The 14,963-nt window shown below is 43.5% G+C and overlaps 1 protein-coding gene across 1 annotated transcript; it reads left to right on the forward strand.

Annotated features, from left to right (window-relative positions):
* The first annotated feature begins 601 nt into the window (after positions 1–601).
* Positions 602–13,346, forward strand: LOC129828742 (phosphatidylinositol 4-kinase type 2-alpha-like). Its single transcript, XM_055889912.1, has 9 exons — positions 602–1,150; positions 4,395–4,595; positions 4,762–4,893; positions 7,315–7,468; positions 7,594–7,655; positions 7,850–7,949; positions 9,619–9,752; positions 9,970–10,029; positions 11,255–13,346. The coding sequence occupies exons 1-9, from the start codon at positions 827–829 to the stop codon at positions 11,414–11,416; spliced, it is 1,329 nt and encodes a 442-aa protein (XP_055745887.1). The 5' UTR covers positions 602–826; the 3' UTR covers positions 11,417–13,346.
* The last annotated feature ends 1,617 nt before the right edge of the window (positions 13,347–14,963 follow it).

Genomic DNA, 14,963 nt, shown 5'->3' on the forward strand with positions numbered 1-14,963 from the left:
CATAAACTGGTTACCAACTTATACCATAGGTATGACAAAACATTTATTTTCACTGCTCTGATTAAGTTGGTGACCAGTTTATAATAGCTGGTTACAAACTTATAGAAATTACTATAGAAATTGTAGTTTACAGTTATGTAAAATTTAATAAAGCTCAGTGATGCAAGTTTCAGTTTTTTTCTCATCCTATTTAACTGCTACCATGCACCTGCAACAAAGATATCTCATGTGCAAGTGCCTTTTTGAAACATATCATACCAAATGGGAGATGGACATCCACAAATGATTACATACCATCAAATATGGACTCTCCCGGATTTACATACAGAATAATATGAAATGCTCTGAGACCAGGTTGCTCTACTACAAAGTGACTACTACCACATTTCAGTGGAATCGAATGCAACTACTGAATTTTGACTGAAAGTGATGAAGAATTGTAAATGTTATGATAGAACACTTGAGAAGTAATTTTAACTACCAGCGACCAATCTTGCCTGATTTATCACATTCATTTGATCAGTGGGGTGATCAGAATATCGATCAGAATCATCGATTACGTTGAGCATATTTTATTTCACAGATTTCACCACACAACAAGCGTTCCCTCCGAAACGGGGCGGTACCACGAGGAGGCTGGGCAGAGGAAACGCCAATTGCAAGTCTCTATTCCGAGTGGGTGGGTCTTTATGCAGAAGATGACAGTCATGTTTTGTTTGAAAGCTTGCAATCGACAGCATCGAAACAACACCTCGTCTGATTCCCTCACCCTGGCTCCTATCTGTACATTTACCGGCCGCTGTAATACCCGAAATCCCTCGCTGAAATGGACGAAACGAGCCCCCTCGTCTCTCCTCTCCAGGACTCCATAGATTACAACTACTGCCAGAGCGAAGCCACCGGTCCAAGAACTCCGGGTTCTGTGGTGCGAGTGTCGGCTGGGAGCCCTGGACGCAGCCGGGAGAGACAGCCGCTTTTGGTCAGGGACAGAGGGAACTCTCCGCGGGATCCACACAGGAATGAGTTTCCAGACGACCCAGAGTTTCGGGAGATCGTGAGGAAAGCAGAACAAGCCATAGAAGAAGAGATCTTTCCAGAGATCATCTGCCAAGGATCTAGTGGTAGCTACTTCGTGAAAGACTCTCAAGGGGTGAGACGGACTAGCTTCGTCCCGCAACTAGCTTTTTAAATGACCACTTATATATACCACTTTGACTTTTTAATGTTACATGTCATCTGTTACATTAAAACAGACAAGCTTCTTCTAGCTACGACTGCTAGTCTTTCGAGAGAGAAATGTACACAGACAGACTGACTGACAGATGGATGGATGAACAGACGGACTGACAGACAGACAGGCTGGGAGACTGACGGGGAGAGGATGCAATCTGTCATTTTTTTTTAAAACGCCCTTTGTTTTCAAGTAAGCCATATAACTCAGTCTTATGCAGCAGCACCAGCACATGATTTTGCTTACACTGTCTGTCTGCTCCGTCAACATGCTGTTGCTGATTCTAGCTCTGACAGTGTAGTGATGTCATCATGTTCTGTATTGACTTCCACCAGCTGCAGCATCTCTCTGCAGTGTCGCTTTTTGGGTGATGTGACAGTTGAGGTGAGCAATTTACACATGATGGTTTCTAGCCATAGTAGACTTTGCTGTATAGTAGATACGGGATGTAGTTCAACCATGCCAGGCTGGGGCTGTGACCTGGCATCATCATAGAGCCCAGCGTCATTGGCACATTGGCAATCTTGGTGGGAAAAACCTCTGTGGGCTGCCAGCCCCACGGTGGTGTGACGCATGAAATAGAAAGAAGTTGCCCCCAGACCTTGATCTAAGGATAAGGACACTGTAAGATCCTAGACATGCCTTGGGGCAACTTCTATTAAAACCAATGTGGTGCACAGTGCACTTAGGCCCAATCTTTCAAAGGTTAGCTGACACTATCAGTTCTCAGGCCTAAGCAAATGTGCTGACGTCCCTGTATAGAAAAGGTTGAGACACTGTCATACAGGAGGCCTATTATATAAGGCAGGCTGGGAGAGAGTATTATGCTTTGTTCAGACGTTAATGTGATCTGCCGTAGACCAGTCGAGGAGCGTTTATTTTTTAACCCATAGAAAATCAATTTACTCTGTGTGTACTGTGTAGGCTGCTGTCTGTGTGAATATGTTGTAGCTTAGGAGAAGTCATGTGCTAGCAATCTGAATGGATAAAGGTAGAGCTCTCCATTTTCTCTCCAGAGGTAGGCCGAGTAATCAGCATCCCCACACTCTCTGAAGAAGATGGATACTGCATTTCCGTTCCCTAGCCTGCCTCTCTCCTTTCAATTCAACACACTCAATAAACACATTTCTGTTACTCTCCTATGGACCAGTGGCTATTAAAGGCAACAGATATAAACTTACAGGGTTGCATAGGCTGCGTTCCAGGGCATCTTTACTGTTGTCGTACCGTGTATATGTGGCGGAGGTGAGTTGGACTCACAATTTCATGAGGAGGTAATCCTCCCTGCTAGCGACTTTACAGATCTTTGTCAGCCTCGGCCCAAGAGGGAATTTTCGCTTGGTCTAATGATTAAGGCGTTGGTTTTGACCAATAGACCAGGGTTCAGATCCCTGGCCGACATCCAGGTCACAGCCCCAGCCTGGCATGGTTGAACTACATCCCGTATCTACTATACAGCAAGGTCTACTATGGCTAGAAACCATCATGTGTAAATTGCTCACCTCAACTGTCACATCACCCAAAAAGCGACACTGCAGAGAGATGCTGCAGCTGGTGGAAGTCAATACAGAACATGATGACATCACTACACTGTCAGAGCTAGAATCAGCAACAGCAGGTTGACGGAGCAGACAGACAGTGTAAGCAAAATCATGTGCTGGTGCTGCTGCATAAGACTGAGTTATATGGCTTACTTGAAAACAAAGGGCGTTTTTAAAAAGCGGGAGACCAGGGTTCAGATCCCACTCATGGCACATGCACTGCATGACCAAAACTATGTGGACACCTGTTCGTCAAACATCTAATTCCAAAATCATGGGCATTAATTATTATAAATGTAACCTTTATTTAACCAGGCAAGTCAGTTAAGAACACATTCTTATTTACAATGACGGCCTAGGAACAGTGGGTTAACTGCCTTGTTCAGGGGTAGAACAACATATTTTTACCTTGTCAGCTCTGGGATTCGATCTAACAATCTAACGGTTACTGGCTCAACGCTCTAACCACTAGGCTACCTGCCGCTATGGAGTTGGTCCCCACTTTGCTGCTATAATAGCCTCAACTCTTCCGGGAATGCGTTTCACTAGATGTTGGAACATTGCTGCAGGGACTTGCTCCCATTCAGGTCAGGGCTCTGTGCAGGCCAGTCAAGTTATTCCACATCGATCTTGACAAACCATCTCTTTATAGACCTCACTTTGTGCACGGGGGCATTGTCATGCTGGGAACAGGAAAGGGCCTTCCCCAAAATGTTGCCACAAAGTTGGAAGCGTAGAATAGTCTAAAATGGCATTGTATGCTGTAGCGTTAAGATCTCCCTTCACTGGAACTAAGGGGCCTAGCCCAAACCATTATTCCTCCTCCAAACTATACAGTCGGCACTGCATTTGGACAGGTAGCGTTCTCCTGGCCTCCACCAAACCCAGATTTGTTTGTCGGACTTCCAGATGGTGAAGCAGGATTCATCACTTCATCACGTGATTCAGCCAACATATTTCCACTGCTCCAGAGTCCAATGGCGGCGAGCTTTACACCACTCCAGCCGACGCTTGGCATTGCGCTTGGTGAACTTAGGCTTGTGTGCGGCTACTCGGCCATGGAAATCTATTTGATGAAGCTCTAGTCTAATAATTATTGTGCCGATGTTGCTTCCAGAGCCAGTTTGGAACTCGGTAGTGAGTGTTGCAACTGAGGACAAACAATTTCTCTGTGCTACGCACTTCAGCACTCAGCGGTCCTGTTCTGCTAGCTAAGCAACATCAATGTGGTTCCAGAGATGGTAAACACTTCTCCAGGTGTTGTGAGATATGATCTTCTGGCACAGTCAGCGAGACTGCATTAAAGACGACCTGGAACGTGCCCATGGACTACAAAGCTAGCCTCAGTCTCTGTGCTTAGCCTCCTGTGTGGCTCCCTCCACAGTCGATCATGTGAGGAAACTCAAGTTAATCCGATTGACTTTAATGGCTTGCAAAACGATTCCAATTCCAGCTTGTTAGCCCCATCCTGCAGGTTCTGCTGCACCATGAATCACCCTCTTTGATTGGCAAATGTTGTGTTATGTCACTTCCTCTGACATTACCACTATCTCTCTCTCTTACTATGGGTAAAGAATATTAGTAGAGTGTAACAAGTACCAACAATAATCCCCTGTCTGTAGAACGTAATCGGTGTGTTCAAGCCTAAGAACGAGGAGCCGTACGGTCAGCTGAACCCAAAGTGGACCAAGTGGCTCCAGAAGCTGTGTTGTCCCTGTTGCTTCGGACGGGACTGTCTGGTCCTGAACCAGGGCCATCTGTCTGAGGCCGGGGCCAGTCTGGTAGACCAGAAACTACAGCTCAATATCGTGCCAAAGACCAAGGTAGGGGGGGGGTTACAGGCAGACATGCATGCATTCACGCACACACGCAGTCAGTCACACACACAAACACATAGGGTATGGACAATAAATTCTTTATCTCTCCCTCTCCCGTTCATCACTATCTCGCTCTCTCTCTCTCTCTCTCTCTCGCCTCTCTCTTCTCTAGGTGGTGTACCTGGCCAGTGATACGTTTAACTACAATGCTATAGACAGAGTCAAGTCTCGGGGAAAGAGGCTAGCTCTGGAGAAAGTTCCCAAAGTTGGACAGCGCTTCAACAGAATAGGCCTCCCTCCTAAGGTAGGTTCAACTGCCGCCTGGGGTTCAGAACCTACAACTGGGCAGTGTTCATTCGGCATGAAATGGGAGAAAGCAATCTAAAACAGCTTGAAACAGTGAGGCATTATCTGAACTTGTCCAATAAGAAACACACATTTTGTACAACGTTTAGAAATGTTTTGCAACAGTGAACACAATGCTGTCATGGTGCTTCTGTCTCTGCTTTAGCCAACACTTAATGCGTCATACATGCCACATGTAGCGTTGTTGACTAATTCAACCAATCAAGGGCTTGAGGAGCAGTTGATGAGTTGAATCAGGTTAGTATTGGGTTAGAACCAAAGCCTGCAATCCCCAGGACTACAGTTGAAGAACACTGCCCTAAAGTAAATAATATGGTAACCCTTACCTTAAAGGGGCAACTTACAATTGAAACAATAACAAAGAGGGGACCCCGCCTCAGTTTTGGTAAAAAGCAGAGGGATCAGGCCTGACTAAATGTAACCACTCTAAAATGCATAATATGAGCTATTGATGTAAAGACTGACCATCTAAGATATCAATATTATAGTTGTAAGCATGTTGAGGCTAACATTTACAATGTTGACAAACATTGGGGTAAAACAAGCTTATATTTCGGGTTCTGATGGGGTACAACAATTGAACTAAGCTCATGAGGCATTTATACAGTACAGTGGCTTGCGAAAGTATTCATCCTCCTTGGCATTTTTTCCTATTTTGTTGCCTTACAACCTGGAATTAATTTATTTTTGGGGGATTTGTATCATTTGATTTACACAACATGCCTACCACTTTGAAGATGCAAAATATTTTTTGTGAAACACAAGAAATAAGACAAAAAAACTGAACTTTAACCTGCATAACTATTCACCCCCCCAAAGTCAATACTTTGTAGAGCCACCTTTTGCAGCTATTACAACTGCAAGTCTCTTGAGGTATGTCTCTATAAGCTTGGCACATCTAGCCACTGTGATTTTTGCCCATTATCCAAGGAAAAACTGCTGCAGCTCATTCAAGTTGGATGGGTTCTGCTGGTGTACTGCAATCTTTAAGTCATACCACAGATTCTCAATGGATTGAGGTCTGGGCTTTGACTAGGCCCTTCCAAGACATTTAAATGTTTCCCCTTAAACCACTCGAGTGTTGCTTTAGCAGTATGCTTAGGGTCATTGTCCTGCTGGAAGGTGAACCTCCGTCCCAGTCTCAAATCTCTAGAAGACTGAAATAGGTTTCGCTCAAAAATTTCCCTTTATTTAGCGCCATGCATCATTCCTTCAATTCTGACCAGGTTCCCAGTCCTTACTGATGGAAAAACATCCCCACAGCATGATGCTGCCACCACCATGCTTCACTGTGGGGATGGTTTTCTCAGGGTGATAAGAGGTGTTGGGTTTGCACCAGACATAGTGTTTTCCTTGATGGCCAAAAAGCTCAATTTTAGTCTCATCTGACCAGAGTACCTTCTTCCATATGTTTGGGGAGTCTCCCACATGCCTTTTGGCGAACACCAAACATGTTTGCTTATTTTTTTATTGAAGTAATGGCTTTTTTCTAGCCAGCTCTGTGGAGTGTATGGCTTAAAGTGATCCTATGGACAGATACTCCAATCTCCGCTGTGGAGCTTTGCAGCTCCTTCAGGGTTATCCTTGGTCTCTTTGTTGCCTCTCTGATTAATGCCCTCCTTGCCTGGTCCATGAGTTTTGGTGGGAGGCCCTCTCTTGGCAGATTTGTTGTAGTGCCATATTCTTTCTGTCTTTTAATAATGGATTTAATGGTGCTCTGTGGAATGTTCAAGGTTTCAGATATATATTTTTAACCCAACGTTGATCTGTACTTCTCCACAACTTTGTCCCTGACCTGTTTGGAGAGCTCCTTGGTCTTCATGGTGCCGCTTGCTTAGTGGTGTTGTAGACTCTGGGGCCTTTCAGAACAGTTGTGTATATATACTGAGATCATGTGACAGATCATGTGACACTTAGATTGCACACAGGTGGACTTTATTTAACTAATTGTGTGACTTCTGAAGGTAATTGGTTGCACCAGATTGTATTTAGGGGCTTCAAATACATATGCAAGCACCACTTTTCAGTTTTAGATTTATAAGTAACATAAGTAATTTTTTTCATGTCACTTCACCAATTTGGACTATTTTGTGTATGTACATTACATGAAATCTATTTAAATTACCAGTTATAATGCAACAAAATAGGAAAAACGCCAATGGGGATGAACACTTTTGCAAGGCACTGTAAGTTATATTCTTCAAGAATCAATGATTATCATTCCTTTATAAGTCCAAAAATGCATGTAGCTACTGCAGATTGCCCCTTTTTTAAAGCCTGCAGGTATAAAAATGTAGAACTTCCTATCAGCATGTATGAGCCTTTGTCTTATAATAATCAATTTTCCTCCATGGCTCAGGTGGGATCATTCCAGTTGTTTGTGGAGGGCTACAAAGACGCAGACTATTGGCTAAAGCGGTTTGAGGCAGAGCCTCTTCCAGAGAACACCAATCGGCAGCTGCAGCTTCAGTTCGAGAGACTGGTGGTCCTCGACTATATAATCAGGAACACAGGTGTGTGCAAGAAACAGAGAAACTAGTGTTTCTGTATTTCATCGTCAGGAACACCGGTATGTGTGTGTGGAAGGGAGGATGAATAACTGATGCATTGTAGCTTGATGCTGTGTTGATGCTTGCAGATCGGGGGAATGACAACTGGCTGTTAAAATACGACTGTCCAATGGACACAGAAAAGAACCGGGTGAATAGACTTACAAAATACAATTTTAAACGTATGATTTAGACTTGTAGCGTTAGTTTTATAGGAGTTATTAAAGAAAGTGTGGAACTGGAATGTCACATTCTTATTGTCGCTCTCTCCCCCTGTGTGTGTGTGTGTGTGTGTGTGTGTGTGTGTGTGTGTGTGTGTGTGTGTGTGTGTGTGTGTGTGTGTAGGAGACAGACTGGGTGATGGTAAAAGAGCCTATTATCAGACTGGCCGCCATAGACAATGGTCTTGCCTTCCCAATCAAACACCCTGACTCCTGGAGAGCCTGTGAGTGTCTCTCACACACATACGTGTGTGTATATGTGTGTGTTGAAGTCGGAAGTTTACATACACTTAGGTTGGAGTCATTAAAACTCGTTTTTCAACCACTCCACACATTTCTTGTTAACAAACTACAGTTTTGGCAAGTCGGTCAGGACATCTACTTTGTGCATGACACAAGTAATTTTTCCAACAATTGTTTCAGACAGATTATTTCACTTATAATTCACTGTATCACAATTCCAGTGGGTCAGAAGTTTACATGCACTAAGTTGACTGTGCCTTATAACAGCTTGGAAAATTCCAGAAAATGATGTCATGGCTTTAGAAGCTTCTGATAGGCTAATTGACAACATTTGAGTCAATTGGAGGTGTACCTGTGGATGTATTTCAAGGCCTACATTCAAACTCAGTGCCTCTTTGCTTAACATCATGGGAAAATCAAAAGAAATCAGCCAAGACCTCAGAAAACAATTGTCGACCTCCACAAGTCTGGTTCATCCTTGGGAGCAATTTCCAAACACCTGAAGGTACCACGTTCATCTGTACAAACAATAGTACGCAAATATAAACACCATGGGACCACGTAGCCGTCATACCGCTCAGGAAGGCGACGCCTTCTGTCTCCTAGAGATGAACGCGCTTTGGTGAGAAAAGTGCAAATCAATCCCAGAACAACAGCAAAGGACCTTGTGAAGATGCTGGAGGAAACGGGTACAAAGTATTTATATCCACAGTAAAATGAGTCCTATAACGACATAACCTGAAAGGCTGCTCAGCAAGGAAGCCACTGCTCCAAAACCACCATTAAAAACTCCAGGCTACAGTTTGCAATTGCACATGGGGACAAAGATCATACTTTTTGGAGAAATGTTCTCTGGTCTGATGAAACAAAAATAGAACTGTTTGACCATAATGGCCATCGTTATGTTTGGAGGAAAAAGGGGAGGCTTGCAAGCCGAAGAACACCATCCCAACCGTGAAGCACGTGGGTGGCAGCATCATGTTGGGGGTGCTTTGCTGCAGGAGAGACTGGTGCACTTCACGAAATTGATGGCATCATGAGGCAGGAAAATTATGTGGAAATATTGAAGCAACATCTCAAGACATCAGTCAGGAAGTTAAAGCTTGGTCGCAAATGGGTCTTCCAGATGGACAATGACCCCAAACATACTTCCAAAGTTGTGGCAAAATGGCTTAAGGACAACAAAGTCAAGGTATTGGAGTGGCCAACACAAACCCCTGACCTCAAACCCATAGAAGATTTGTGGGCAGAACTGAAAAAACATGTGCGAGCAAGGAGGCCTACAAACCTGACTCAGTTACACCATCTCTGTCAGGAGGAATGGGCCAAAATTCACCCAATTTATTGTGGGAAGCTTGTGGAAAGTTACCCGAAACATTTGACGCAAGTTAAACAATTTAAAGGCGACACACTCAATAAGTATTTAGTATCGTGTAAACCTCTGACCCACTGGGAATGTGTTGAAAGAAATATAAGCTGAAATAAATAATTCTCTCTACTATTATTCTGACCTTTCACATTCTTAAAATAAAGTGGTGATCCTAACTGACCTAAGACAGGGAATTTGTACTAGGAATAAATGCATTTTGCTAACTTCCGACTTCAACTGTATGAGAGGAACCCACACTACTTCATTCCTCTTCTCTGTAGATCCATTCTACTGGGCGTGGTTATCTCAGGCTAAGGTTCCTTTCTCTGAGGAGATTAGGGACCTGGTTCTGCCAAAACTGATCGACCCCATCTTCATCAAAGACCTGGAGGAAGACCTCTACCAACTCTTTAAGGTCGGCAGGGGGTTTAATTTGCCTGGCCCCAGATCTGTTTGTATTTCTGCCAACTCTTATGGACAGCACAAACTTACCTGGGACCAAGGTTTTCATGGCCTTAATGTCACTTGACGTCACAACAAAGTTCTACTCTACTCCATTCTGTCCTCCTCACAACACTTCTTGCATCATGCCAGCGTTATTAAAGTGAGTTCTTGTCCTGTGTTCTCTACAGAAGGATCCAGGCTTTGACAGAGCACAGTTCCACAAACAGATAGCTGTGATGAGAGGACAGGTGAGTTGGTGGGGGAATACCTAGACATCTGAACAGTGTCAGTATTTGTCATTGGCCTCCTACTCAAATCAAATCGTGTTGGTCACATACACATATTTAGCAGATGTTATTGCAGGTGTAGTAAAATGCTTGTGTTCCTAGCTCCAACAGTGCAGTAGTATCTAACAATTCACAACAATACACACAAATCTAAAAGTAAAAAAATGGAATTAGGAAATATATAAATATTAGGACGAGCAATGTCGGAGTGGCATCGACTAAAATACAGTAGAATAGAATACAGTATATACATATGAAATGAGGAAAACATTGTGTAAACATTATTAAAGTGACTAGTGTTCCATGTATATAGGGCAGCAGCCTCTAGGGTGCAGGGTTGAGTAACCGGTGGCAGTCGGCTAGTGATAGTTATTTAACAGTCTGATGGCCTTGAGATCACTATGGTGTTGAAGGCGGAGCTATAGTCAATGAACAGCCTTCTTACATAGGTATTCCTCTTGTCCAGATGGGATTGTGTAGTGTGATGGTGATTGCATCGTCTGTGGATCTATTGGTGCGGTATGCAAATTACAGTGGGTCTAGGGTTTATGGTAGATGTGATATGATCCTTAAATAGCCTTTCAAAGCACTTCATGATGACAGAAGTGAGTCCTACAGGGCGATAGTCATTTAGTTCAGTTACCTTTGCTTTCTTGGGTACAGGAACAATGGTGGACATCTTGAAGCAAGTGGGGACAACAGACTGGGACAGGGAGAGATTGAATATGTCCATAAACACTCCAGACAGCTGGTCTACGCATGCTCTGAGGACGCGGCTAGGGATGCCGTCTGGGCCGGCAGCCTTGCAAGGGTTAACACGCTTAAGTCTTACTCATGTCGGCCATGGAGAACGAGAGCCCACAGTCCTTGGGAGTGAGCCGCGTCGGTAGCACTGTTATCCTCAGTGGGCAAAGAAAGTGTTTAGCTTGTCCCGGGAGCAAGACGTCGTGGCTGGTTTTCCTTTTGTAGTCCGTGATTGTCTGTAGACCCTGCCACACACGTCTCGTGTCTGAACCGTTGAGTTGCGACTCGACTTTCTCTGTACTGACGTTTTGCCTGTTACACTAAGTGTGTGATGCTGAAGCTGTGTTTGTCACCAGATCTTGATTATGTAAATGTTTCTGTGTGTGTTTGCCTCCATCTGTTTGTGTAAACCTGTGCTGAAGCTCCGTATGTCTACCACCAGATCTTGAACCTGAGCCAGGCCCTGAAGGAGCATAAGACCCCCCTACAACTGGTCCAGATGCCCCCAGTCATAGTGGAGACAGCCAGAGCACCACAGAGAGCCAATAGTGAGTCCTACACACAGAGCTTCCAGAGCAGGAAACCCTTCTTTACCTGGTGGTAGAAGAGGAGGTAAGAGGGGGAGAGACTCGAGATGGAGGAAGACTGTATAGCACTGGAGCAGAAAGAGAGGATAGTGAGAAGCGAGACAGATGAAGAGTAGGGAGGAAGAATGGACCAGATTGAGAGACTGCAGAGGAGGAAGAAGAGCACCGTTCAAAAACCTCTGCCTTCAGTTTCATCAGCCAATAAAGCTCTTCCCTGCTCATAGCCAATAGGAAGCCAGATATGTTTATACCTTCCCTGGACCCCATCAGACACAGTTGTGCTGTGACTACAGACATAAGAGAGAGAGAGAGTAGTGTCAACATTCTGTGTCTTACAAATGATATTTTTAAATAAATATAAAGGGGTAAAGAATGGTATGTTAAGACAGTTGGGTAGCCCTGCACTGGTAGTTGGCTGAAAGAGATGATTATAAAGACCCAAAACTGTGAAAGACTCCCACTGTGGCAGAGGTTAGGTTCCCATTGCCAACTGATGGTTGTATTTATTGTAGCGTTCTCCTTCAGTGATTAGTTAATACTTTTTTTTTTTTCTTTTTTTTTTACTATCATTACAAAATGTCTAAATATGGTAGTCCAATCAAATTCAAGTGCACAGAATATCTTTTTACCTAAGGTTAAACATTTTAGCCCCAATTGGTCACTTTCCTTACCAAGTTACAGCCTTCTAGCATCTCTTATGGCCACTGAAGCATGACATTACCATGAACAGTATGGCCTGTAGCTAGCAAGTAGAGAAGAAGTCAAGTGTCCTGATATTTGTAGCTATAATCGTTATGGTCTGTTAGGGTTGCAACATTCCAGTAACTTTCTCAAAGTTCTTAGGTTTTTCAGAAATCGAGGTTGGAAAATTACAGATTTCCTGCTGTTACCCTTCTGATTCCAGGAGTCTTCCAACCAGAAAATCTAGGAATGTTGTGAAAGTTACTGTAATTTTGCAATCCTATGGTGATATGTATGCTGCGGTCAGACATTCAGCATTTTGGGTCTTATTTGAATGAGTGTCTTCCTTTGACGCAGAAGAGCCTGACCACAGGAGGTTGGTGGCACCTTAATTGGGGAGGACGGGCTGGTGGTAATGGCCGGAGCGGAATCAGTAGAATGGTATCAAGTACTTCTGAAACATAGTTCCCAAGTGCCATTCCATTTACTCCATTCCAGCCATTATTATGAGCTGTCCTCCCCTCGGGCAGCCTCCACTGAGCCTGACTGAAGTAGCCTGGTTAAACCAGAATGAACATAGCGCTCACCATTGTTTCACTTCATGAGTGCAGTATTAAATATGGGTTAACCAGGCTATGACAGAAGGGCCACGTTACAGGTGGTATTAACTACTCATACTGGGATTGAAGTTTGTACGGCAGATTGAACTGGGCCATGTTCATTAGGGCACATTGTGGGAAAATGTTTTGCAACAGAAAACAAAAATAAGCATGTCTTATTGGACAAGGCCAGATTGTACCTTCTGTTTTCACTCCTTTTTGGACACTTTTCTTTCATTTTGTGCCTACTGCACATTAACCAGGTAACAGTGCCTGTTGTGTTACGGGCATCTGCATGTGATGGCAGCCCTGTGGCGCCACCTATGGGACGACTGCAATGTACTGTCTCAGAAATGCACATTGCATGTTTCCTCATATCGTGTTTTTGTAAATGTACATTTCCTGCTGTAGTAACCAAACTGATGTATTGTATTGGCAATGCACAGGAGGTTGGTGGCAACTTAATTGGAGGGGCTCGTGGTAATGGATGGAGCGGAATGGGTGGAATGGTATCAAATACATGGTTTCCATGTGTTTGATGCCATTTTATTTACTCCGTTCCAGCCATTATGAGCTGTCCTCCCCTCCGCAGCCTCCACTGATACGATTTGTACTGTATGTAATGTATTAAAGAATGAAATGCATAAAGAATTGTACTATTCCATTATCAAGGTTTCTTGTACTTTTCTTGTCTCATACGTTGCATCCTGATTTTCTACCCTTCTCCCAAAGTGTGCACTTGCACACTTTTCTAACACGATTTAGCAATCGTGGAAACTCCATCCAGCCCATGCCTACACCAATCACAAGTTTTTAAATCCATGACCGGGAGTGTCCAATTGCTGAATTCTAGAGAGGGAGGAGAATTGGGAGGCAGACTTGGTTGATTTATGTGAAAGGAATATTGATAAAATCAGGTCATTGTTATGTATTGACTATATCTTAGCCTACTATTTCCAGGTAAACACCAGATAAAAAGGCAGGCAGATAAATAAAGCGTTACCTTTTCGGTCTGCTGGTGTATGTCATTACACAGTTCAGTCGTGGACACTTGTGGCGGGCGAGCCACAGAAGAGTTCTGTTATTCTCTGTCTCATTTTAACACGATCTGAAAGTTTTATAGAGAACCAAGGAGTTTTTTTAAAATGTTTTTTTTTTACTGAAGATTGTGTTTTTCATATGATTGTGTTTAGCTTTTTGTGTTTTTCATGTATAGTGTAATTAATGTGTATATGGTTGTGTAATTCGTGTGTGTGTGTATATAGATGTATAGTGTAATTGGTGTGTATATAGACGGGTATAGTGTAATTGTTGATGTGTTCATGCAGGGCTCATCCGTGAAAGAGACCATGGTTAAAAATGTAAAAATCAGTATGACTGTGCAGCTGAGCTAGCTGGCTTCTGATGCCGTTGGTTTCTGAGTAGAAACCGGTCTAAAATGTCAAGCAACACAAGCTCTACTGAGAGCCTGTGTGTGTGTACAAAAGGGGGAAACAGCAGCTCTACTGAGAGCCTGTGTGTACAAAAGGGGGAAACAGCAGCTCTACTGAGAGCCGGTGTGTACAAAAGGGGGAAACAGCAGCTCTACTGAGAGCCTGTGTGTGTACAAAAGGGGGAAACAGCAGCTCTACCTAGAACGTCTAAATGTTGACTTTCTTCTAAATCTCTCCTTTCCAGTTGAAATCAACTAATTTTCCTTTACTTTCTTTCTGTTGATGCACCTTGACATTTATGGTTCAAGGTTTGGTACGTGATGCTAATATGCAGTGCGGAAGAGTCACATGAGACAACGAGTGTTTGGAATAACAGAGGCCATCAAATCTCCAGTTCCCTATCTTGTAAATCCAGTTTAAAATCAAATCAAATTGTATTAGTCACATGCGACGAATACAACAGGTGTAGACCTTACAGTGAAATGCTTACCTACGAGCTCCTAACCAACAATGCAGTTAAAAAAACAACATAAGAATAAGAGATACAAGTAATTAAAGAGTAGCAGTAAAATAACAATAGCAAGACTATATACAGGGGGGTACCGGTACAGAGTCAATGTGCGGGGGCACTGGTTATTTGAGGTAGTATGTACATGTAGGTAGAGTTATTGAAGTGACTATGCATAGATGACAACAGAGAGTAGCAGTGGTGTAAAGAGGGGTGGTGGGGCACTGCAAATAGTCTGGGTAGCCATTTGATTAGATGTTCAGGAGGCTTATGGCTTGGGGGTAGAAGCTGTTTAGAAGTCTCTTGGACCTAGACATGGCGCTCCGTTGCCGCTAACTGTGCG

This window comes from Salvelinus fontinalis, chromosome 30, assembly GCF_029448725.1.
Source record: "Salvelinus fontinalis isolate EN_2023a chromosome 30, ASM2944872v1, whole genome shotgun sequence".
NCBI classification, from domain to species: Eukaryota; Metazoa; Chordata; class Actinopteri; order Salmoniformes; family Salmonidae; genus Salvelinus; species Salvelinus fontinalis.

Excerpts from the sequence above, each read along its gene's own strand:
- LOC129828742 (XM_055889912.1), top strand. The coding sequence starts at position 827 with ATGGACGAAACGAGCCCCCTCGTCTCTCCTCTCCAGGACTCCATAGAT. Across the intron at positions 4,596-4,761 it reads ATATCGTGCCAAAGACCAAG|GTGGTGTACCTGGCCAGTGA; the intron begins GTAGGGGGGGGG and ends TCTCTTCTCTAG. Across the intron at positions 4,894-7,314 it reads GAATAGGCCTCCCTCCTAAG|GTGGGATCATTCCAGTTGTT; the intron begins GTAGGTTCAACT and ends TCCATGGCTCAG.